This window comes from Cibotium barometz, chromosome 59 (assembly GCF_041138505.1).
Source record: "Cibotium barometz isolate CiBa-2024 chromosome 59, ASM4113850v1, whole genome shotgun sequence".
NCBI classification, from domain to species: Eukaryota; Viridiplantae; Streptophyta; class Polypodiopsida; order Cyatheales; family Cibotiaceae; genus Cibotium; species Cibotium barometz.
The window spans coordinates 35,989,938-36,016,127 of record NC_141104.1 but is presented as its reverse complement, the minus strand read 5'-3'; the positions used below and the strand labels follow the sequence as shown (position 1 = coordinate 36,016,127).

The window sequence follows — 26,190 nt, the reverse complement described above, 5'->3', positions numbered from 1 at the left end:
GCTCAGGCATTGTGTGACTGAGGAGTGGCTCTGGTATTGTTTGACTGAGGATAGCTCAGGGATTTCTCTTACGAGGGTGTATGCCCCAGAGTGAGAGATTGAAGGAAGGTGTTTCTGTTTTTGCTTGGGATTGGAAGTGAAGTTTCTGGGATCGAGATGATGTCTTACCCAGAGTTTTATGGTGGTCCGAATGAGGATGTGGCAGACTTCTTGGAAAGGATGGAGGTTGCATGTATAAGCAATCATATTAGTGAGCAGATACAGGTGTTGCGGCTATTGAGCATCTGTTTGAAAGGGGATGCAAGGACCTGGTACAGGGCTTATGAGGAGTCATTGAGGGATGCTGTTCCACGCATGGAGATGACTGAGGATGGATTAAAGACAGCACTCAGCAACAGATTCAAGAAGGTGGAAGACCCCGATAAGGTTTGGCATGAGGTGCAAGCTCTGACACAAGGTGAGTTTGAATCAATAGATGATTATATGAAGAAATTTTCTTTGCTATGGGAAACTCTATGCAGGGCTTTAGGGGAAAACCAGGTGCCGCCTGATATGATGAAGAAGAACAAGTTTGTAGCCGGACTTAAGAGGAGTATTCGCTGGAAAGTGGAATTGAAGAAGCCGAGGTCTTTTGAAGATGCGGTGGAAATTGCTAAGTCAAAAGACTGGAAATTGCAGCGAATGAATCAGCTGGGGATGATTCCAGTTGTAGCACAGCCGGAGATTCGTAGAGTGGAGGCTACACCCATGAGTGCAGTGATGGAGAGGATGAAGCCCACTGAAGGTCAAGCTATGCAGATGGTGCCTCAAGCTAGTCAGGGAGTACCTATGGTTCCTGCAGGTTCTGATGAGGGATTGCGGCAAGATATGAAGCAGATGGTTGATCTTATGAAGAATTTGAGCTTAAATTTAATGGGAAGTACAGGTGGTGGACGTGGTAGAGGCCGAGGTAATTTTCCTGAGGGGGGAGATGGACAAGTAGGGTATGGACGTGGTCGCGGAAGGGGCCGTCATTTCATTCCTACATGCTGGAACTGTGGTGAACTAGGTCATCTGAGTACAGATTGTGATAAGCCTCAACGAATGGGTGGTGACATGTACCCACTACCTTCACAGTTACCGGATAGGTCGAATGATTATGGTATTGATATCAGGGATCAAGCAGGTCCGAGTGGAATCACAGCTGAGGAGAAGGGAAAAACTAAGGTGATAGATGTGGTCACCCTTGAGAAGACGAAAGAGGGAGAAGCTGATGTGATGCCTTTGGGGAAACGGATGCCACAGGAAAGGGAAAGCAAGGATGCTGCAGGGCCCAGCAAGAAGAAAGGAAAAGTAAAGGAAGGAGAAGATGTGAAGGTCAAGCAGAAGAGGAGGTCTCGTAGGAAGTTTCAGGTAACTGATTTTCCACTAGGGGGTGGGCAGGATAGCTATAGTTTACAGGAGGATATGGCTGAAAGGAAGGCTAACATTACTTTTGGGCAATTGACAGAGTTAGCTCCTAATTTGAAGCGTAAGTGGAAAAGACTTGTGAATCCGAGAGAGAAAGAGCCTGCTAAAGGGATAGTGACTGTTCTATCTGTCCAGGAGTTACCTGACATATGTCCTGTGGTGAATGTGTGGTATAAAGGGAAGAATCTGGGAGAGGCATACATAGATGGTGGAGCACAGATTTGTGTGATCACATTGGCAACTGTGGAGAGGCTTGGTCTTAATTTTGCTGAAGCGTATGGATTCCGAATTCGCCTGGCAAATCATCAGAAAGTCAAATGCTTAGGTATGGTTAAGGAATTAGAATTGGAAGCTTTTGATGTGAAGGTACTTGTGGATTGTCATGTTATGCCTGCAGGAATGGGTGCATTCCCCACTATTTTGGGAAGACCATGGCTGAGAGCAGTGAAAGCTGTTCAGGATTGGAGGAAAGGGGTTATTACTCTGTATGACAGGAGAGGGGATAAGAAGCAGTTTAATATGGAAAACCAAAAGCCTGTCAATGATGAAGAGGAGAGTGAAGCTGATTCGAGTGATGACACGACCAGTACCACTACTAGTGAGGGAACAGATGATACTTCATCCAGTGAGGAGGATGCAGAGATGGATGCCGTGGTTATTGATGAGGAAGTGCTTGATGATGAGGTTGCTGAACAAGAAGAAGCCATACATGAGGAATGCGAGGAGGTACAAATGAATCATGAGCAAAGGTATGCCTGTGATGTGAAAGAGCTTGCTTTTAAGTCTTTGGATAATGAACCTGTGTGGGATGAGTGGGAAATAGACAGTCTACAGGATGATGAGCCTGAGTTGGAGCTGGATGACCAGATGTGTATTAATGTTAAAAAAGCCATGATCAGAATTGAGGCTATGAAGAAAGAGAAACACCAGAAGACTTTGAATGATGCTGCTATTATTGATGAGTCTATGGATGCTGCAATGGATGAAATTCTTGGTGGTTTTGATGAAGATGAGGATACAGGAACTGAGGTGGATGCTTTGGCAATGATGCCTGTTGAAGAGGAGTTTGTTTTGCCTGTGGTAGCTGGTTTTGATGGTGAGGCTTCTCATGTGGATGGACAGGAAAGTTTTATGGCACAACAGGTTTTTCTTGATGAAGTTTTCATCAATTTTTACCCTCAGCAGGAGTTGCTGCACTAGTTCTCCGATATTGGTGCTGATCGTATTAGGGATTTTGGGATTGAGATGAGACGGGATGGTGTGTATGTCAGGAGCTTTGTCTCGAGAAGCTCTGATGTTATGTTATGGGATATGGGATGGAAAATTGTGCCTGTGGAAGATGACAGAGTTTCTTGGATCACCTGGAACAGAGATGTGCTAGTTACATTGTATGATGCTCAGAGGATTGATGGAGGGAAACGTGGTCATCGGAGGAAAACATGGTTATATGCTTTTTGCTGATCATAAATGATTCAGCAGGCTAGGGGTTGGGCAAAGTATGTCAGGCTAAAATCTGAGAGGTATTTTGGTTCAGTGTACATATGGTGCGTGTGGTGTGTGAATAAACTTTGCCCTGAATGCCCTGGCAAGTGTACAGGCTGGGTGGTTTTGTTGAAAGCTGGATTATGCACGTGTTACTTCCGGAGAAAATGCTGGTGATCTGGAGTTTTTATGGCAACTATGTGGTGTGCAGATGGTTACTAAGCAGAGCACCGACTGGGAAATTGATGGGTAATCATCGTGTTTAGCAAGTTAATGATGCAGCTGACGAGAATGCAGGCAACTCTCGCATTTTTTGGAAGATTCGGCGCGGTGGTATTTTCTGGAAAAGTATAAGGAGAAGGAGGGTCTCTTTTATTATTTGAGGGTGGCCATCATTTTGTGTTTGGGGGCTCTTAAAAAAAATAATAATAAATATTGCATATGGCTAAATTAGAAGGCCACATGGAAGGAAAAGGTGGCGGCCAGCAGCACAGCAGATCTTCGAGAAGGGATGGGTCGTCGCCTTGCTGACAAAAAGAAGGGAGAGGAGAGTTGGGATTGTGTGTCTGTGGGGGGCGCTTGCTGCAGAATGAGCTAGAGGGGCCACCGTGTGCCAGACAAGCTGGAGCCAGCTGTAGCGCAATGAGGAGATCGCCTTGCTGTAGGCGCTTGAAGGGAGCTGGGTGCTGTAGAGGGGCTGGCCCTTACTAAGAGGAGAGCTGCTGATCGCCCCTTCACTCAGAGTGTAGCTGCAGCGAGCTGGGTGCAGTAGAGAGGACAGAGGCTGGCGCAGACGAGGGGACCCTCTGGGGCATAGCTACAAAACTGCAGAAAAAGAGACGCCAGGGAGAGGGGGAGCCGGTAGCCTCGTCGCCCTGCTCAGAGGTTGAGAAGTGGAAAGAGAGGTGTGAACCGCCTTGGTCGACAGAGGCAGCCGGCTGGTGGTTAAAGGAAGGCGCCTGCTGTAGTGGAGGCACCCGGGTGTGAAGGGCTCGAGGCTGGAGAGGCTGACGAGGTAGCAGATGCAAGAGATGACCGGCAACGTTGATGCGCTTGGGATTTGAGGCCGCCTTGGTGGACAGTGTAGCTGAAGCGCAGCCATTGAGAGGTGACAAGCTGGCAGCATAGAAGGGCTCTCTGGGGCCAACGTACAGATGGAGAGAAGCAGCTAAGAGCTGGGGCGCCTGGAAACACACGGGCTGGAAAGCAGCCGCCTTGTGATTTGAGTATTAGGAAGGGCTAGTTGCTGGTGTGGGCGACTGGTTGTTAACGAAAGAGAAGGTGTCCAGTTTAGACTGCAAAGAAAGTTGTGAAGGCCACTTGGTTGATGGATGCAGAAGTGAAGGCTGGTGTGGGCCTTATGTGTTGGTTATAAGTGGGCTGGAGTACAGCCGGGTGAACAGAGAAAGAGGCTGCAGGTCTCTTGGGTGATGTCTAGTGTGGGCATCTGATTGGAGCAGCAGAGAGGGCTGCTGTGAGGAAGGGTACATGAGATGTGGCAAGGTGAACAGCTAAAGGGCTGGAGTACAGCCAAGTGTACGAGGGGACAGGCAAAGTGGAGGCCTTGTGTGAGAAAGTGATCGTCTTGTCATGATGATTGGAACAGCATGAGGACTGCTCTGAGGAAGGGTACATGAGATGTGGCTTGGGCTAGGTATCTGGGATGCTGCGGTGAGCAGTGGGTTGTGGTGTTGAGATTGTGCGAGGCTCTGTGGTTGGTGAAACTGCTGGTCACGACATACAGAGAGTGGGAGCTGCTGAGTGAAGGTTAGCTGGTGTGGGCGCCTTCTGGAGAGAGTAGCTGGTCTTGTGTGGGCGGTGATTGCAGGCAGTGCGTGGATGCTGACCAGAGAGGGAGCCTTGGGTTTTTGTGTGGGTTGGATGCAGAAGTGGTGCTGATGTGTGGGCTGGAGACAGTGGGGCTCGCCTACGACAATTGGCAGATAGCAGCAGACAGAGAGTAGCCAGGCTACAGAGGAAGTCAAGAAGGGTTGCTGGTGTGGGCGCCCTCTGGAGATTACAGGGACCGGGAGACAGAGGCTTGGTCGTCAGACGCAAGGGTGTATTCCCTTGGCAGTAAATCCTGGCCAGAGTCCTGGTCTTTGGTGTATTTGTTGAGTTTGTACATGGTTGATGCTGTATATGTTTTTTTGTTGAATGATCATCTGTCCTTCATGGTTCTGAGCTGTCTTATGGTGTGGGTGGGTGGCGAATGTTGAGAGAGTGTTCCAGCCGGTGGCTGGTGGTGCCCCGTTCGTGGTAGTTTTTCCAAGTTTGGGAGGTGGAAGGGCTATAGAGGCAAGGTCTTTCTTTCTTTTTTTCACCTCACAATCGCCATCATCCTTCGAAACGAAGATGCTCTGCGGACACCCCGTAGTAGGAACCACCAAATATGGAGATCCCTGAGAACGTGTGCGCATATATCCTCATCATCAAGAGAACATCATGGTCGCCAAACTAGTGTTTTATGTACTTACATCAATACAGTAATACATGAATGATTACCCTCTTAGCATACAACCTTAATTGGAAAGGTTACTTATAATGCTAAATTAATATAGAAACGATTATACACAGTGCGACATGGTTAATGTTCCACAGACTATAGAATTATCGCATGAAACACAGATTGATTGATTGCTTGATTACTCTGAATACACATGCATATAGCCTTTTAAAGAGTTACATAGTCGCAGGATTCAAACAGGCGCGACCTCCTGTTTACACCCCTTGAGATCCAATAATGACTATTCATGTAGGGTACGCACTATAGCCTTACACTTGCGGTCAAGACTTCATACTTGCGGTGTGTGCTCTTGCACTGTGCAGCCCACATAACAGAGGCACACAAAGATGCATCTTCTGTGTGGCCATCTTCTTTGCTGTTGCACCATCCCGCAATTGTGCAGTTCGTGTTGCGTGGGAACTCCTTTAAAGATCATACGAGCATGGACATTCTTGGAGAATAGAAAAACATTGTCTAACTAACTGAAGACTTTTGAAAGAATTTGAAGACTTGCAGCTCGGTCTAAATGACGTCCTTTGTTTTGTTTTTAAAACTACCTCAAAGGAGGCCACATCGGCGGGGCCTCCTTTGAGGTAGTTAAAAAGAAAAACAAAGGACGCCGTCCAGACCGAGCTATAAGTCCTCAAATGCCTTCGAAAGTCCTTGTTGACATCCTAGTTGGGAATCTGCCAACAAGTGCCATGCCATGCAACTCTATAGCCCACCTTGTCAAGATGATGATGAGATTTTTGTGAAGAACCAAACGTGGATGCCAACGCATCACAGCCAGGGCCAAGTACGGCCTTACTCTCATGTCAAAGTGCCTGCTCCAATTATTTAGATATGTTGATTTTATTTAAAAAAGCTACCTCAAAGGAGGCCACGCAGATGCAGCCTCCTTTGAGGTAGTTTTTTTAAAACCTGGCAACAGCAGCGGGCTCTTCTCCCCTTCCTTGGACGGCTTGAACAATTCAGCAACTTGCCAATCCAATGGTTCAATAACTTGCCAATCCAAGGGCAAACGTTGACTAAGATGACATGAAAGCTATGCTTCTATCTAGCATAGAGGGGGTTTCATAGTATTCAACAACTTGCCAAAAAAAGGGCAAACGTTGATGAAGATGACATGAAAGCTATGCTTCTATATAGCATAGAGGGGGTTTCAAAATACTATGAAACCGTGACTGTATTGATAGTGGCTCGAGAAATGTCATATGATGAAATGATAGGTGTCCTCATACATGAAGACCTCCACCTCACAAAACATCAATCAATATAATCATCATTGAGTTGTGCAATACCTTTGCCAAGTTTTAGGCAAGCCTGTGGATAGAGCGCGAGGAGAACGATCCTTCAGAGGGAATATTTCCTTTCTAATCTCGGTTATGCCTTTGATATGGGATGTAGCAAAAATAGAAACCGTAATTGCCATGTATGTAGCCTCAAAACAATAATCAACCTGCTAATAAAAAATTAAGGAATACATAATAATCTTTAGCAAAGGGATTTCTTCTCTATTTTCCACTCAACCATATATGGCCTCTCTCTTGTGCAATTGTCTTGTTGAAGCCCGCAATTGGCATTCCCACTACTAGTGTTGGTCGTTTGGAGCCGAGCCATGTGGAGGATCCCCAAACACTTCTCGCCTAGCCAGCGAACAGTCTACAACCCACCAAAAAATGCATGCATGGGGGATTACGAGACCTTAGTACTCCTTTCAATCTTTATGTATGCAAAGAGTTAACACCACCACCTATGGGATAGAAGACCAAGGCTTACTGCCATGTGTCACCAAAGGTGTCACGTGCACCCTACACTAGGGTACACAGTGACACGCTAGCATAATCATATCACTGCAACATTTGTACATCTGTAGTAGCTTTTTTAGGAATATTTGTCATACGTCGTGACCCCATTCTGCGCCTTTAGTCCAAGGATAGTCAGGCACGAGCTATGTAGATCAATCTCTGAGCCTTCGAGGTCAGTCAAGTGCCGATCCTCTTAACCCAATTGGAGAATTCATCATTTAGATGCATGTAGATGTCAGCCTTAGCCACAATTTTCATGATTTAAGCATGTAGGCTCATTGCATGTAGAAGGGGTCAAGACCCCAAGGTGGTCTAGCCTTGCAAGGGGTAGCCAACCCCTAGACGTACAACTAGGCTAGTCGACATCCATTTAGTGGGCTTGGGAAATAGTCGGCTAGGCCAAAGAGCTAGTCAGCCAGGCCAGCGTCGTGTGTGGCCAAGCTAGAGAGCCACTCCACCACCAGCAGCCTGACTAGCCAACTGCCCGACCACAAGAGCTACGTCTCCTCAACTCACAAATGTGTTCTATGGAATGTGTCGCTTAATTTTTTCCTTGCTCCAAAAGCCTTGGAAATTTAAAGAAGAGATTCGGGGAGAAGAGTGTAGAAAGCACCATATGCAAATCCCTAAAGGTATAAGCACCAACAAGAGAAGGCCACAAGGAAGCGAATGGAGAGCATATGGAGATCCCACCTTGGAAGCGGTGTGGCTAGGATGCTTTCCACACATACTTTGTAAGTGATAATAGTGCCATCACTCACTTTTTTGGCATAATGGGCATTTTATTTTTGTTAATAAGTATTTTTGTTTCATGCTTCTAGCAAAGAGTAGTCGGTTTTGCTGCTAGTGATACAGAGGAAAGGTACACCCTAATTCTCAGGACGTATGCCTTCATCAAGAAACCTGAGCAAGGGGCGCCAATGTGAACTGGATAGATGTGGTGAATATGGTAAACCTCTACATTTTCCACCCATCAATTAGTTTTTTCCTTGTCATTTTTGAGTTTTTTCCCCTTGAATACTCTTTAGTAGGAAGCAATGCCAAACCCTAAGGGCAACAACGATGATTAGGTTCTATGTATAAGAGTTAGACCTCTTTTGTGTACTTTGTATTGTCGGCTCTATGCTTGTTTTGGGTACTTCTTTTTGTCAGCTCTATGAGATATGTAACCTTTCTTACTTTTAATAAAATTTAAGTTTTGTGACCTTTGAGTAGAGAACAGGGATGTACTTTGTAAAACTGATATCTGGTACACCTAGCCTCAAGCCTTCTCACATTGTGTGTAGGTTGTAATCTCGTATGGTTTCCTCATGCCTCCTCCAGTCTATCTTAGTTCTATTGTAGCACCTCCATCTAGGGCCTTGTCGTCGTAAGAGTCCATAGACAAAGGTAGTATTTATAGTTTTGAAATTTACCTTAATCACACGTATCAATGGGATGAAACATGTAGCAGCCTTGTTAACTAAATAAAGACAGTTCATGCACCTTGTTGGGGAAATCTGAATTTTTAAATGCTTCACATCACTGCTCAAGCATTTACATGAATTAAACAAGATTGATAGATCCATCATATTTTCCCATAAGCTTAAAAATTTCTATGCCCATTATTCTAGACGAGTCCTTAATGTCATGTGTAGGTCCATTGGTTAAAGCATTATTCAATCCTTGTGCAACCCCCCTTCCTAGATTGTTTACTATTTCTAGAGTTTGGCCATCTAGGGCTTTTCAGATTGGTGGGATTCCAACTCGGAGTGTTTTCAATCAAGTAGGACTAGTTGTTGTATTTGGTATAGGATCTATCATCATGGTGGGGATTGGTATCACCAAGGGTTTAAAACCTCATGGAACAACTATAGGTATAAGACTAGTCCAATGCATTAATAGATGTGATTGGGGGTTGTTCATAAGCCATGGGCCTCAAGGGCTAGTAGGTTTCAATTGTTGGAATGAGTTCTAATATTGGTACATTTAACCCTCCTAGGCTAGCCTTTACTGATTGCTCTCTTTTTATTTTTGGTTTTTTATTTGTTTGTTTGTTCTTTCCTTTTGTAAGCCCAAACAACCATTGTATGCCTGGTCTACCCCCTAAGCCTCAAATGAGAGTCTGTTAGTAGGGTCTATTTGCATGGGTCTTCTCTTGGGTGTCCTAGGGCAGGTGAATAGCCCTTAAGGAATAATTTTTTGAAAAAATGTGCATGGCAGTAGTTTCCCAATAAGGTTTAAAAACTTAATTTCATCACATTCAAAACATGCAATTTTTTGAAAAGTGTTTTTTAAAGTTCTTGAAACCCGTAAGGTGTTATAGACAAAATTTGGAAACAAGTTCTATGAGACAATTGTAGTATGTTTGGAATACTACAATTTTTCCCCCTAATCATGTTAAAATTATTTCATTTGTCTCTCAGACTATATTCCAAAAGTGGTCAACAAGCTTTTTTCAATCTGTTTCAGCACATCTTTTTACCTTCATTTTCGAGTCAACTTTTACATGGTGTTGGTCGGAGGCCGAATTTATGAAAATCAACTTGGGCCACTCAAGGAAAGATTGAAAGAGCCCAAAGAGATCTTTGAGATGAGCACTAGAACATGTTCACCAGCCTCATAGTTTAGGAGATATAGGCCTGCAAACTGGGCTCCTTTTTATACTTTTTTTTCTCTACTCCCTAGTTCTTCACATCAAAAAAAGGTTTTTTTCCAAAAAAACCTTGGTTTTTCACGCTAAAATGTTTTCAAATTTTGGGTTCAAAATCACTTCCATAAGAGTTTGATAGTTCTTTTCTATTATTTGATCACCTTCGCAACCCAAATTTTACGTTTGTTACAACGTGCATTTGTGAATAAATTTACGGTGTTGAAATATAATACTAGTTTTCCATGCCAAAATATTTTCAAAGTTTGAGGATGAGACTTTTAGGATAATATGTTTAAGGCTTTGCAAGGAAATTCCTCAAATCACAAAGTGATTTTTCCTTTTTTTCCCCACATGAATTTCTCTAGGTTTATAGCAAGAGTCGACGTGTATATCTTAATTTTTTATTTTGTAAATTTTTAAAATTTTAAGGTTTCTCATGGCCATGAAAATTTTAGTTCAGCATGCATGAAAATCTTTGGTTTTTTGTGCTACCTTAATATGAATATCTCTCTTTTAAAAAAATCAAGTTTTTTAAATGGTCTTTTTAATCTGATTTGTGTGGAGGGGGTGGTTCTGAAATTTGAAGTAGGGGATATAAAAGGTTTTTTGAAAAAAGGCAAGTGGGATGAAAAATTCAATAGTCTATTACACCCTCTTACACATGTCATAAAAATACCATCCAAAAAATGACTATCTAACTCACAAGGCATATTTACATTGAATGGTCATCATCCCACTAATTAATGAAAAAAGTGATTAGAGGTTAATCTAATATTAACTCTTTCACTACTTTGTTTCCTTTTAGATTGATTAAAGAGACTTAATTCACCTCTAATCACTATCTACTTCACTACAAGGGATCGGGCTCATACCCGTGCTCCTAGCCGCGAAAAATGACTTGTGGAAAAAAAGTAGCGGGCCCGTGTATCAGCGCATGTATCATCGCTGCCAGAGACATGCGTGTAAAAGTGCATGTATAGACGCAGTCAGACGCGTTGACACGAGGGCTTATACACGCGTTCTGTCAGTTTAGCAGCACTTATACACGCGCATTTCACAGAGTATCCGCGTATATACACGCGACTTTTACAGAGTTGACGCGTCTATACATGCGAACAGAGAGCAAAAAATAATAATCCAGAGAGTGCTATTTGGTACTTGAATGCTGTTCCAGCATTCCAGCACCCAATAGTTCTCTCTAGATTTTTTTTGGGTGCATTGCACCATCCACGAGGAAGATTTAGTGCATTGTCATTACACGATTCAAGAACAACATGAATGCATACATTGTCAATACACGATTCAAGACAGACAAAGGAAAGGTACCAATATTTCTCCATATAGCTAGATAGGGAGTCCTCATGTGAGAGTACCTTACATTGATCTCTAAAGCAATTTTGCTCTTGAGTATTACACAACGTCATATGCCAAATTTTACCAATCCCAATCATAGTTGTGCATTTCCTTCAACCACCAAGATCTAGCTCTTCCTTTGAAATAAAAAGTCACTTTCTTCACTTTGGCAAACTCGTCACACAAGGAAAGACATGAAAATAAGCATCCCAATTACGAATCCAATCCTTGAGTCCCAAGCAAGTGACTCCTTTGCCATAAAATGCAAACAATATCTCTGCAAATGGCTCTCCTCTTTTTTGATCCATAAACTACTCACTTGAGTAGATACCATATAACCAAGAAAAGCTTGAACCTTCATTCATTCCAACAACCTTGTATGCAAAAGTACATGCATCATGGCAAAACCAAGCCTTGCTTTTGCATCATAATGTTCTATAATCCTTATGTCTTCAAAAGCATATTGTTCTTTGTCTTGACCCTCAAATGATATAGAAATTTGATAGGCATTTCCATCCATTTCCTTTAAAAACGAAGAAGCTCCGGTTGGTGGCCTTGCTTGGGAGGTTTTTTCCATGTACACCAAATATGCTTGAAAAAGGTTGCTTGAAAACAACATTACTTCTTGCTTGCATGTTCTCAAAATTCTCTTCATCACTATCCTCCACAAGATTCTCATTCACAATTTTCCTATCTTCCCTTATCTCTTGAAGTCCCATCAAATGCTTTAATTAATGTAGATTGGTACCCAAAGGATATACGCACGCACATGGGACTGATTATGAGGAGACATTTTCTCGAGTTGCAACGATGGAAACTGTGAGAGTTTTGATTGCGGTGGCTACAACTAAAGGGTGGTTTTTACATCAAATGGATGTAAAAAATGTGTTCTAAATGGTGACTTGCAAGAAGAAGTGTCTATGGATCAGCCACTTGGTTTTGAGGATGCAGGTCACTAGAGTATATATGAAAGCTTGGTAAGGCCTTATATGGGATGAAGCAAGCTCTACGAGCATGGCATGACAAGATTGTTGAGTATCTTGTCACTATTGGTTTTCATATGGTAGATGCAGACCACACTTTGTATGTGCATAACAGTGATAAGGGTATCATCTATGACGTAGATGATCTTATTGTTGGGGGTGACAACTTTCCATCACGATGGACAGTGGTCCATGATGGCACTGTCCCATTAAACGGAATTCGTACATATTCGAAATTTGTACATATTCTGTGATAGAGATTAAGCATGTGAAAAGTCTTCTCAAAGGAAGTTTGACATGACGGATTTGAGAGATTTGTGGTACTCTTTGGGCATTGAGGTCATTCGCACACCTAAGGGTATTTGGCTATTACAGAGACAATATGTATTGGACATGTTGTCCAAGTATGGGATGGCTCGTATTGTAAGCCAATCTCAGTACCATTAGATCAAAATGGTAAGCTCAGTGTGAATGCATGTATTGTGTTAGAGGAACCCACTATGTACAAGAAGATTATGGGGAGTTTGCTCTATGTCATGATTAGTAAGCCAAATTTGAGTTCCATTGTTAGATTAGAGAGCAATTTTATGAAGGTTATGCACAAATCACATCTTGACAATGTGCGAAGCACACTTCAATATTTGAGGGCCACTGTTGATTATGCATTGTTTTATGTAGCAACAAGTGTACCGTTGGAGCTATATGGGTACAGAGATGTAGATTGGGCAAGTAGCATCTCAAATAGGAGATCTACTAGTGGATTTATGTTTTCATTGGGGAGTTCGGTTGTGACATGGAGGAGCAAGAAGCAGCCCACAGTTGCCTTGTTGAGTATAGAGGCAGAGTATAGACGAGCTCCGGTGACAGCGTCGTGCGAGGTAGCTTGGTTATACAAGCTACTTGATGATTTAGGGGTGCATGGTGGAGAGAAAGGTTATCATATATTGTTACAATCTTAGCATTATATAGTTGGCCAAGAACCGAGTTTTTCATGTGTAGACAAAACACATTCAGGTACACTACCACTTTATCAGGGAGAGAGTCTTAGTAGTAGGCGACATCAACTTGGCCTACGTTAGCACAGAGGATCAGGTTGCTGACATCTTTACGAAGCCCTAAGGAGCTGAGAATCTCCATATATTTGGAGATATGCTTGGAGTTCATGAGATTGAGTTAAGCTTGAGAGGGATTGATGAGATGTTAAGCTCAACATGAGCTCACATTCACGAGGCGCCTACGTGACCGTTCAACATTTACATCACTGGTGGGTTTGGTAGCTGGCACCGACATATCTTCACCTGAGATTCTACATTTAATACCATATTAGAGAATTTGGGAATCTCCCAATTCCCATTTTTGAATACTAAAAAAGGGAGGACATGGATAACATGTTTGTAAGTTTCTCAAAGCCCTATCATGTGACCTATCATTGGAAAGCGCTTGAAAAATGGGATCTAAAGAGCCATAAACCACTCATTTTGGATTAATGGTGTTCAAGTTATGGAAAATCCAAAGTTTTGACCACATGTCCCAAACTTGTGGGAAATTCCCATATCCCCCAATATGGTGTTATTTGGACTACACTGACTAGTCCACACCTACCCACTTCAGTAGCCCTAAGGAGCTGAGAATCTCCATATATTTGGAGATATGCTTGGAGTTCATGAGATCGAGTTAAGCTTTAGAGGGATTGATGAGATGTTAAGCTCAACATGAGCTCACATTCACGAGGCGCCTATGTGACCGTTCAACATTTACATCACTGGTGGGTTTGGTAGCTGGCACCGACATATCTTCACCTGAGATTCTACATTTGGACTACACTGACTAGTCCACACCTACCCACTTCACTTCAGTAGCCCTAAGGAGCTGAGAATCTCCATATATTTAGAGATATGCTTGGAGTTCATGAGATCGAGTTAAGCTTGAGAGGGATTGATGAGATGTTAAGCTCAACATGAGCTCACATTCACGAGGCGCCTACGTGACCGTTCAACATTTACATCACTGGTGGGTTTGGTAGCTGGCACCGACATATCTTCACCTGAGATTCTACATTTGGACTACACTGACTAGTCCACACCTACCCACTTCACTTCAGTGTGTTCATATTATGGATCGCTTATATATACTCTAGTATGTGTGTTACTCACTTTATCTCTTTATTAGACCTCTACCCACTCCACTTTAGTGTGTTCACATTATGGACTAGTTGTATATACTCTTGTATGCGTGTTAGCCACTTTATCTCTTTAGTAGACCTCTTTTTTTGAATAATAATAAGATCATTTTTCAGCCTCTCATCTTATGTGTTCTCTTCTAGGGTTCTTGTGAGCGTGTGCGCGCTTGCGAGAGCTCAAGCTTCCTTCTCCCTTGGATCTTTTCAAGGCTTAATACATAGAGTTTATGTATAAGATTATGCATAAGCTCTATGCATTCATCTTATGTATAGGCTTAATAGATTACTTAGAGACACAATTTGAGTCACTAAGTGACTCTTTAAATGATATTCTATTATAAAGGATTCACTTAAATAATGTCACTTAGTGACATAAGAAGTGTCTCTAAGTGACATACAAAGTGTCGCTAGGAAAGTTGCTATGTGGCATGTTAAATATAACATTCTTATTGACACTTTACAGGAGGGCCCATAGTCTCGCTTTAGCTATCCTTAGACCCCCTATAAACTTGTAGTGTTATATCTTGGAGCCAAGGTAGATGACCTACTATCATGCTTGCTTTTTTAATTAATCTTTAGTTTCTTCTTCTTATTTTTTTTCAATATGCAATTCTTAACTTTTGGATGTTACTTTTGTGTAGAATATGGACGCTTGCCCACTTTTAAGGTGTACCAATATCACTTTCACCATAATAAATTTCACAAATCTTCAAGTGGCTTGCATCTCGAGGATTCTAGATCAATTACAAACTTGTTTCTACATAAGATATAAGTACATAAGATGTAAGTAAATAAAAAATATAAGACAATGATGGTGCAAATAAACTAAGTCTAATATCTTAGTATAATAAATATATCTTATATGATGTAGGATGACGAGAGAGTTTATGAGAGTGATTATAATCAAGGGGAGGAGGACGAATATTTGGAAAGTTAAGGTGATGATGAGAAAGAAGATGTTTAAGTGACTAGTCTTATCCTACTTTATTTGATCACACCAAAGCTTGTAGGTGGGTTGTTGTACCAAAACCTGATATGTGTTCCAATAGACTAATTTTTATTTTGCATTTGAACTCATTTTTAGTAAACTAAACTTGAACTTACATCCCAACTATATGTACAATTCTTGTTTGCAATCTACAATTCCACATTGATGTCAAATTTTAAAAAATTGGGGAAGTTTTTCCAATATGCCTTAAAAAATATTTACAACAAATTCCTCTAGTACACATATAAGCAATGATAAAGAACTATAACACGTTAGTTATATCAACACTTCCTTGCAAGCACTTATAAAACTCTCCCTTTCGAGCACTTAGAATGACTCTTGAAGGCTCTAATACTTTATCTTCATCTTCTTTAAAGTGCTAATATAACCACTAAAAAGAGCCTTGTGTACTATAGTCTCTCTCTCTCTCTCTCTCTCTCTCTCTCTCTCTCTCTCTCTCTCTCTCTCACACACACACACACACACACACACACACACACACACGTGTGTGTGTGTGGGAAAAGATGACCTATATATATAACCTTTCTTTTATTTTTAGAACACATGTATCTAAGGCTACTATGGTACCACGTTGTAATGTTGCACTACTTAATGTAAAGTAAATATCTTGCAAATGATCCATGAAACTTTGCATTTATCCCACAATAAAGGATAATGAAAAGTTTCATACTACATATTTACGTATGCATGACTATTGCACTCGAACACAACTTTCAAAATGGCTTAGCAACACGTGATAGTACAAAATATCTAATTTGTTAGGGTTATTTAGCTTGAGTTTTTGCTTTTTTGTGTGCAAAGTGAGCTTTCCTCACATTAAACATCAATCTTCAATCTTATGGTCAACTTGAGGTCACTTGAATCAACACCTCAAGCAACAATGAGTGTTACATGGAATCGATTCTTTTAAACATAAGCTTTTTTTTTAATTGGTTGGAATTTGAAAGTACAACACAACACACACTCATTATAACACCATTCTTTTAAACATAAGCTTTTTTTTTAATTGGTTAAAATTTGAAAGTACAACACAACACACACACACTCATCGCTTGCACAATGAGGGCTGGAACCCATGACCTTGGGACTCTCAAACAACACCTCTATCTACTGGTTAGCAGACATACATGTTTTTGTTTTGGTGCTTATAATTCATTTAGTGGAAATATTTATAAAATTAACAACTTTGCTTGGATCCGAGGGATGGAAATAGTTAACATACACGTAAGCTTGGCATGAAAGTTTTAAGCGCCTTCCTTATATGACAACGACAAGATGAAGTTTTTAAGGGGAGTTAGATGGTAAAAGCCCTCATACGACAACGACGACAGCATGACAAAGGCACGTTGTGCCGCTTTTAAGGTGATCTATCTATGGCTCCGGTAAGTCGATGGTGCGTCACAGGTCGCGGACGAGGAAATGCTCACGGTTCTTCATGACGATGTCGAGCATGTGCATGAGCTTGAAGCTCCGGAAGTCCGATGGGAGGGTGATGAGGTGGTTGGAGTAGTCGCTTTTGTGGAACTGGATGGTGCCCGGCTGCTCGTAAGGGTAGCGCCGCCACCCCAACCCAAATAGCCGCGGCTGGAGCTCCGCGTACGAACGTATGGCGTCGTTTGTAGGGCGGTACACCAGCACCTTGCGCTCACCGCGCTGTGCATTAGGGTTAGGGACCAGCCTAGCCACCCCATCTTCGAAGTACCACACTCCTGACATCCTATGAATGGGATACCTGCTGCTCAGCTATATCACTAGCTCACAGTAGAGAGTTCTTCATTCTTGCACTCTCAAAGGCGTTTTAACGACGCGGCTCTGTGCAGGGTGAGTAACCTATCGAAAGGACACCACGGGCGGCTCTCTGTACCTATAACAGCTTGGCTTTTGACAACACAATTTACGCCAACCTTGGCTTTTGGGCAGACAACTCAGAGAATGTGTAATTTGATATGTTTTATTGTGTGTGTGTAGAATGTGTGGGGTAGCGGCTTCGTGAATGCCAAATCATGAACATGACAAGTTCAGCCCGCATTCTATAACAAGAAAACTGCTTGAAACTTCTCCAACTATAGACATATAGATTAACCTAGAGTGTCACGAACCTCTCTTCGTTTAGCCCTTTCACGCTAATCACGGCAGAATACCATATAAAGCATGTAGAAGGCAGAATACCATATAAAGCATGTAACGGCAAGTCTATAGATAGATGGGAATAGGCATACCATATGGGATCCATTTAGGCGCTCATTTGCTGCCTTTTATATGCAACTAACACCCTTCAAGTTACTTTCAATCTTTTCCCCAAAAAAGTAGTTATATAATATTTGCTTTCTCCATCAATAAGGTAGTTATTTGAAACCAATGTCCTAACAATGAATAAGCCATTGGCCATAAATCTTTTCCTTAATATCTGAAAACCCTGCAAGGATGTTCATATCCAATGTGGCCCCTTTTGTTTCTTTATTTTTTGGTTAGGGGGGAGATAGTCAAAATCCATAATGTTTAGGATTGCGTGAAGGATAAAAAAGACCGACATAATGCAACTAAACAAATGTTTGGTTTTTAAAGAAGTAGAAAAAGAGAGAACATATCACTTCAAGATCTAGAAGGAATAACAAGAATATCACATGGCCAAAAGGAGCAACACTCAAACAAATTATATTATCAAGTGTTATATGTTCTACATACTTTATGTTTTACTAAAGCTTTTGAATTTAAAAAACCCCACTTGCATACTAAAATCATATGAACATTTACCATGCATGTCTGCATTTGGCAATTGTAAGTTATAAATCCTAGTTTTACACTACTTCATGTGTTACATAACAATATGGATCCACGAGTGCATGTCATGGTAAAATCTCTCTATCTCCCCCCCACATACACGCACATGCACACACACATAGGTATATATGTATATACATATGTACATACACATGTATGTAGTGTTTATATGTGTGTGTGCACACACTATTTCACACACACACACACTCACACACTTATGCATGCATGCACACACACACACATACATATAGATATATATATATATATATATATATATATAGATACATATATACAATATATATATACAAACAAACATACATACATACATATATATAGATACATACGTCTAGATAGATACATATATGTATGTATGTATACATATACATATATATGTATATATGTATGTATCTATATACATACACATATATATATGTCTATGTGTATGTAGGTATGTGTTAACCCAAGGTTATCTCTCGCAACACCGGCATGCATCAATGCACACACATACAAAGGACGTGTACATTGGTCATAAGAGAAGACAAGCCGTCTACAACGAACCAAGAGCATGCAAATGCAGTGGAAGTTAAAATGTACACACACAATGGGAACCACCTAAAATATCCTTGTCCACCCTCACTTATGTGTTGTCTATCCAAGTGAAAATAATAACTTGTTCCAATCATTGTATTTCATGTGTAATTATCCTTAATGATGTACTCAAGGGATGATCAAGCCAAGTGAAAGAGCCGACATCCATCTAATGTGTGATTAAACTTTCCTAGATAAGGTTAAACAACAATGGGGCACCCAATTAGTCATTACGTGTGGATGACCAAAATTAACACCCTTGTATATTATAAGTGAATTTGTCTAATGAGAAAGGGACATTCCCTTGAGTGTTGATTGATAGTGTGCTCTTACTCCTTGTGCTCTAGCTCTCTACCCTATATCCTCTTACCCATTTGGTACTGCTTATGTGCTAGTGAGAGTGTGTGAGTGAGAAAGAGAGGGCTATTTCCTTTGCATGGTGGAGCATGGTCTTGCAATAGTTGGGAGTCCCAAGCTCTGCATGGACAACTCTTATGGTAAAAATGGGAGGAGAATCTTCTTAATTACTATCTAGAATTTGTGCGGTTTCCTCTTCTATAAGATGGCGGGTAAGCAACCAAGTTCCCAATGACATGTGAAAAGTGAGCTCTCTTTATTTGGTTAGCCTTTTGATAGTGAGTGTGGTGGGTTTGGGCTTTCCATTGGTTCCACCTTGTAGGGAACATGGTTGTTTATCTTAGTGTTTGTTTAGAAACTTGTGTAGGCCTTATTTTCTTTGTTTCCATTTGGTGAAAGACCTAGTGTTGGTCATTTTCTTTGTTTCATTTGGTGAAAGACCCGGTGAGGGGGTTTGATTATAGGAGTGCACTTCTTCTTATAATCTCCCTATGATTTTCTCGGTAACATTTCTTCTTTAGCCATTTTTGAAATTTCAACCTTGTGGCTAAAATTAAGACTTCTTTCCTTTCTCCAGATTCCAGTTCCTTTCTCCAAATTCCAGTTTCTGATGAGATCTCCTCAAATTGGTTCAATAATGAGGGTCCCAACATTCGTATTGTTTTGTAACTGCTGTCTCATCAGGTTCCACAAACTTTGTCCTAATCTTCCCTGTGACATCTATTGTGGCCAATATGCACATCCAATTTTCATAAAAATCATCACTCAGAAGAGATGTCTTGCATTGACTCATACTCCTCTTGATTGTTGAGAAATAGGTCTCCATTTGTCTCCCTTTTCGTGCAAAACTAGGTACGAACACAATCTTAAGTCATGCAAAGGTAATCCTATCTTTTGGCTTAAGCAATTAATACCACTGATGTTCTTTCCCTTCTACTGTAAGGGAAAACGTGAATATTTTTGTTTGGTCATTGATGGGTCCACAAGTTTTGCACATCAATTTGAGTACCTCCACACGGCTAGGCTTGACTAGTGTTGATGTTTGTGGTGTTGGTGTAGCACCTAACTCCCTAGCAACCCCTCTCCCTATTTCTTTGACCATCCTTAATTGATCTATGGGTGTTTCAAATCCCATATGAGGAGAAACTCTCATTGGCTCCTTTGGTGGGGCTTCGTACGCCATCCTGTTTTTGTCCCCCCTTCCTTAGCTTCTTATGGCTCCAACATATTGATTTATATGTACCCTTGGTTAGGTGGTATCGGAACATCATGAGGGGAAATTTGGACTCAAATTAGGCCCTTCAAGGATTTTTACACATTCTCTCTCTATAGAAATGAGTTTATGGTGAAAATTTTACAAATCAACTCAGAAGCACATTACATCATTACCAAATTCGGGGACTTCTTGAATATGAAAAACTGCCCATCATGCTATATATCATTGGAAATTTCTCGAGGAATAGATTCCAAATGTATAAACTCTTCTCACTTCTAAGTTGCTTTGCAAAAAATTCACCACCATGAGCCCATTGTTGTAGAGAGAGAATGTGTACAAATCTTTAAAGGGCCCAATTTAAGTCCAAATTTCCCCTAATGTTTCATGTTTCTATTTACACCATCATCTAATATTGTCCCTCCCAGGCTCCCTCCTCGATCGTTAAAAACAAGCCTCTCATGTACTCCTCAAATTCTAGGGTTCGTAGCATTACATCTTCCCACATCACCTTGTGACAATAATTCCTCATTTATTTAGAGGTGTTCCAAGAGTGGCTAGGTCATCCTGAGTCTCTTTTAGAATAGGTTCTAGAGGTGGCATACCCTCGTCCCACTGCTAGTTCAACTTCTCTAGAACTAACTCGTGCAACGAAATTCTCATCATACCTTAATCCCTTGAGATTAGTGGAATCTTCTCCACCACGACTTGCCGTATGTTAAGCATGCCTCTCAGCCATCTCTCCCTCTGCTGCTCTGGAGGTCTAAGCTAGTTATTTCTTGTTCAATCCTTCTACGTTGGGCTTGTACTTCTCTCTTCTTTTCCTTAATCTCTAGCTCTCTAGAAGTGGGAAAGTAAAATGCCCGTGTTCTTTGGGTGCTCATAACATCCCTTTGCAAGCCGTGAATGTTGGATATGCTCACATAAACATCATTTTGGTAGAGTTCTAACTCAAAGGTTATTGGCCCTCTTTTACTATTGTAATAGGCTCATAGATCAACCATAGAAGGCACGCCTACATCCACTTTCTTTGAGATATTCTTGGAGGCAAGAGGTGGAGAAAATCAAGGAGTTTATTATGGAGCAAGATTAGTACCTATTTAAAGAGAAACATCAAATCAATATAATGTAACTCTATTTTTTCCATCTACAGTTTCATTATGTTGATATTTAGTATTAATCCAAATTATCAGCTCCCTTAATTAAAATAATGGTATTGGATCTTCAATGCTTTCTTTCATTCACATACAGTGTTGTTGTTGCTGCAATGACTCCAAGAAGCCGACGCTTGTTGATGCTTAAGATTTTGACTGTAATGCTCACAAAAGAAGCTTGATAGCGAGTGATTTCTTGTAGACTCGCTACAACAGAATGAGGATCTAGCAGCAAAAACAGTATTGTTTTTATAACTACAAGGGTAGCTAGGTGTTGGGCCATTTTTGCTGCTACAAACACTGCTATTTTTGCTGCAATGGGTTCGCTGCTCAGCAATAAAAATAGGAGAAAAAATATCGTTGTTGAGAAGCGAACGCTCTGCACAGCAAAAAAAGAGCTTGGGCAGATTGGGGAGTCCTGTGTAGACTCCCCAATCTGCCCCCAGCTATTTTTTTAAAATTAAAGCAGTTATGGTTTCAAATTTGTAGCACAAACACAAATATAAGAAACACATACACTATGGAGAATGCAATTGGGCCTAAAAAGTTATTATATTTTTGAAATTGTTGGGCCTTTGGCCATATATACATAAAGTTTTGACAATGAAGAGGTATGAAGAGATGTCTAATTGGAATCCTCATCGAATTCCGAGTGATCTTCGTCATCCGATTCCTCATCCTCTTCATTTGCTTCACGCTGATAATCTAGATCCTCCTGTTCTTCTTCCCCTTCATCCTACATACATGCCATCAAGCGTAAGGTAAGCAAGAGCATTAAAATACAATTCGACATAGAAACGAGAATGGTTTAGGCAACACATTACCTCATCATCTTGAGTCCCCATAATGGACTCATCCAAGCGTACACCTTGCGTATGCATCCACGCCGACAATTGCGGACGGGGGATTCTATTCCTCCTTCGTTAGGTCATGCCCAACAACCTCCCTCTACAAAAAAAAAGAATATATATATATTTCAAGAAAACAATATAGTACAAAACGAAATGAAAGGAGAGAAGAAACGATACTTATGAAACAAGCAGGATAGGAGGATTTCTCGCTGGAGCTGAAGTGGGAAGCCCCTCACTTCTGTAGTCGGGAAGCACTCGCCACCACTTGTTTTTGAAAAGCACTTGGGTGCTTTCTCACAAAACTACGTGCGTGCCTCCACTCCTTGGCCGTACACATGCTAGGCTTATCCAAATTATTCTTTTCTGCTCTCTTGATATTTGCTCTCCTATTAGAGAGCAAAAGCTTGATTTGCTGCTTCATCCACTCCTCGGAGAAGCAATGACCCGTATGGCCTATACATAGGCCGTATGCATAGGTCGTATGTGTATGGCCTATGCATACGGCATACAACCTATGCATAGGCCATACTCATAGGCCTTATGCATACTGCATATGGCCGTATGCATAGGTCGTACGCATAGGCCTTATGCATAGGCCATATACATAGGTCATACGCATAGGTCATACGCGTACGACCTATGCATAATACGATATATTGTCTATGTGTACAGCCTATGCATATGGCCTACGCAGAGGTGGTATGTATAGGCCTTATGCATATGGACTATGCATAGGCCTTATGTGCATAGGCCGTATGCATAGGCCGTACGCATAGGTCATACGCGTACGACCTATGCATAATACGACATATGGTCTATGTGTACAGCCTATGCATATGGCCTACGCATAGGACATACACAGAGGTGGTATATGTATAGGCCTTATGCATAGAGACATGGGTCATTGTTATATGCCATCTAGAATGCTTCTTATGTCAGCTTAGGAGTGGTTATCCCATGAGTAGGTGGTTATGGTGGAGGGGAGCCCTTGATCTTCTCCACTATCCTTCTCTTGCAAAAGAGGAGTTGCATTTGACTTTAATAATGGGGAATTGTAGAAAGTCCTCATAAGCTATCATCTGAAAGGGGCACTGTCCACCCGGCTTGTCTAAGCAGTATTGTAGGAGGTTGTAACAATGTCCTACTATCACAGGTTGTATTTTTTTATCAAAGCTTGTGTTGTTGTTTTCTCTTGGTTAGATTGACATTGCTGAGGTAAGTGGCCTTATTCATTTAACCTCATGTTTATTGCACCCTTGGGTGCCGAGTTTAGGAAATGGACTTATGCATAGAGATATGGGGCACTGTTACATGCCATCTAGAATGCTGCTTATGTCAACTTAGGAGCAGTTATCCGCATAGGTGGTTATAGTAGAGGGGGAGCCCTTAATTTTCTCACTATCCTTATCTCGCAAAAGAGAAGTTACCTTGGATTTAAAAGTGGGGAGCGTGTGGAAATGTCTTAGAAGCGATCATCTCAAAGGGGCATTATCCACCCTGCTTGTCTAAGCAGTATTGTAGGAGGTCTTAACAATGTTCTAATATCACATGTTGTATTCTTTGTCTAAGTTTTAAGTATAGTTTGGGTTAGAGAAATCGTGTTTTGTTGCCTATGCATGTATGGAGCAGCAATGTCAATTGACCCGTCGTCACAAGATCCATATGTGGCCAATTTGTTGTCCATTATAAATGAATGATATGGGCAACAACCTTGGTCGCAGTTTACACATACACAAGTATGGTTCCATCAAATCTTTTCATCTACACAAAGTTAATCTTTTATGCATTCTATTTGTCTTATATTTAATCTTATATATGCATGCGGGCTTACAGTCGGAAGCCATGGGGGAAAACTACCCCACTTGGCCAGTGGACGTCGTGGGGGAAATCTACCCCACTTGCTAAGTCAAGGCAGACCACGCCTTTGATAGGTGCGCGGTCGAGTGGTATAGGCCCATCATGATATGGTTGTGAGGAGCCTACACCACCTTCCTCTACTAGACCCACCCCCGCTCCCTCATATCCGTCTTCACCACAACGACGATGGAGTAGGGAGTCTAGGGTGGTAGTAGATGTGCTAGCAGGGGGAGCAAGCTGCTTTTGCTATGGCAAAAGTAGCACTAGGTCTCCCAATGTGTCCTCCCAACAGGGGGCTCATCATCTACACATTATGAGCCAGCCCCCAAGGGACGCATTCCACCATTCGATCCACACCTCCTACCATACACTGTGGATGCGGATGGTGCCCTCGTGAGGATGCACGAGGAAAGCAAGTCATGAATTATATGAATGTACTTATGAACCTGGAGTTTGTGAACTCCTTCAAAAAAAGTGGAAAGCACAAGATGAACTTTCTAAGAAATGTACTTATGAACCTAGAGTTTGTTATCGATGTGCTTAAGTCGGAGTTCCCTGTGCATACGTTGTATGCATAGGCTGTACACTGTATGCATAGGCCGTATGCATAAGGCCTATGCATACGGCCTATGTGTTCGGCCTATGGATACGACCTATGCATATGCCATATGCATAGTCTGTATGCATAGGCCGTATGTTGTATGAATAGGCCATATGCATAGGTCATATGTTGTATGCATAGGCCATATTCTCTTGACCTAAACCTAACCCCGGGCACCCACCAAGGGTGAAAAAACACAAAGAGAAGAAGAATAAAAAAAGAGGGCTTAGCTGTACTAGAGCCGAATCTGTATGAACCGTATGTGTGGCCTATGCCCTTGGAGGTTGTTCTCTTGAATAGACCTATAAAAGATTATCATAATAAATCAAAACATTAGTTCATTGAACCAATGCATTTACCTTTAGTTCTTGAGAACTTGTAAATACATTCTTTAAATACCTATATAGCTATTTTGTTAACGAGGACATAATTTTTTAAAAAAACTTACTCGCCAAAAAGTCAATGGTTGATGGGGTCTCTTCTAACTTTGTTAGTTTAATCCCATGCTTCCCTTCAAATGATCACACATTAGTACAATATCTGTAATCTTGGCACATGATTAAATGCTTACAATTTTAGCAAATTTATAGTGCTTAAAATCTATAGCTCATATCCTACTTGTTGCAAACTTTCAACTTTGGCACAATGTTAAGCTATAAAGCAGATGCAAGCAAGAGGATTTAAAGCTACATGTAACTTTACAACTTTAATAAACACATTAGGGCCAATTTGGATGAAAAAAGGATTGTTTAGGGTTTCTCTATTCTTGATCTAAGGGTCAAGGAGGAGCCATGTGTCAAGAAGTATGGCATTTTTGTACACGTGTCAAGATCTCCTTCACTTACTTTTGGAACATTTTGCACTATTTTAGCCATAACTTTTACATATGAACTCCAAATTTAGCGCTCAAATGGTCCACAGGTGGCACTTGATGAGCTCTATCCAATCAGTACCCATGTTGAATAGTTTTGGTAAGATCTTCATGGTCTTTTTTAAGTTTCCCCTTTTTAGATCCTTAGACAGCCCTTTTCTTGTCCAAATTGGCCCTAATGATGTAACCAAATATAACTCTAAAGAAAGTGCTATTGCTTTCAAAGCCGATAAAGCATCATGCTATATGATTTAAAGCTACAAGATAATTTCAAGCATATGCAATTACACAACTTTAAACAAGTGCTATTGCTTCAAAGCTCATAAAAAAAGTGCCAATATTTCAAGTCTTTGATGCTACAAATGATTTAAAGCAGTTCTTTTCTTTGAAGCTTGAAATCTTCTTTAAGCCCATAACAATTTTCAATTGCTTTAAAGCTTTGATAACAACTTTTTGGTTTTCATGTATATATACACTCTGCAAGCATAAATTTTGATGCCAATTCTTTAAAGCAAC

The 26,190-nt window shown here is 41.2% G+C and overlaps 1 protein-coding gene across 1 annotated transcript; it reads right to left on the bottom strand.

Annotated features, from left to right (window-relative positions):
- Positions 1-16,799: 16,799 nt before the first annotated feature.
- Positions 16,800-17,117, bottom strand: LOC147605767 (flowering-promoting factor 1-like protein 1). Its single transcript, XM_086793643.1, has one exon. The coding sequence runs from the start codon at positions 17,115-17,117 to the stop codon at positions 16,800-16,802; it is 318 nt and encodes a 105-aa protein (XP_086649769.1).
- Positions 17,118-26,190: the final 9,073 nt, after the last annotated feature.

Bases quoted from the DNA above. Each gene is read 5' to 3' on its own strand.
- LOC147605767 (XM_086793643.1), bottom strand. From the start codon at position 17,117: ATGTCAGGAGTGTGGTACTTCGAAGATGGGGTGGCTAGGCTGGTCCCT.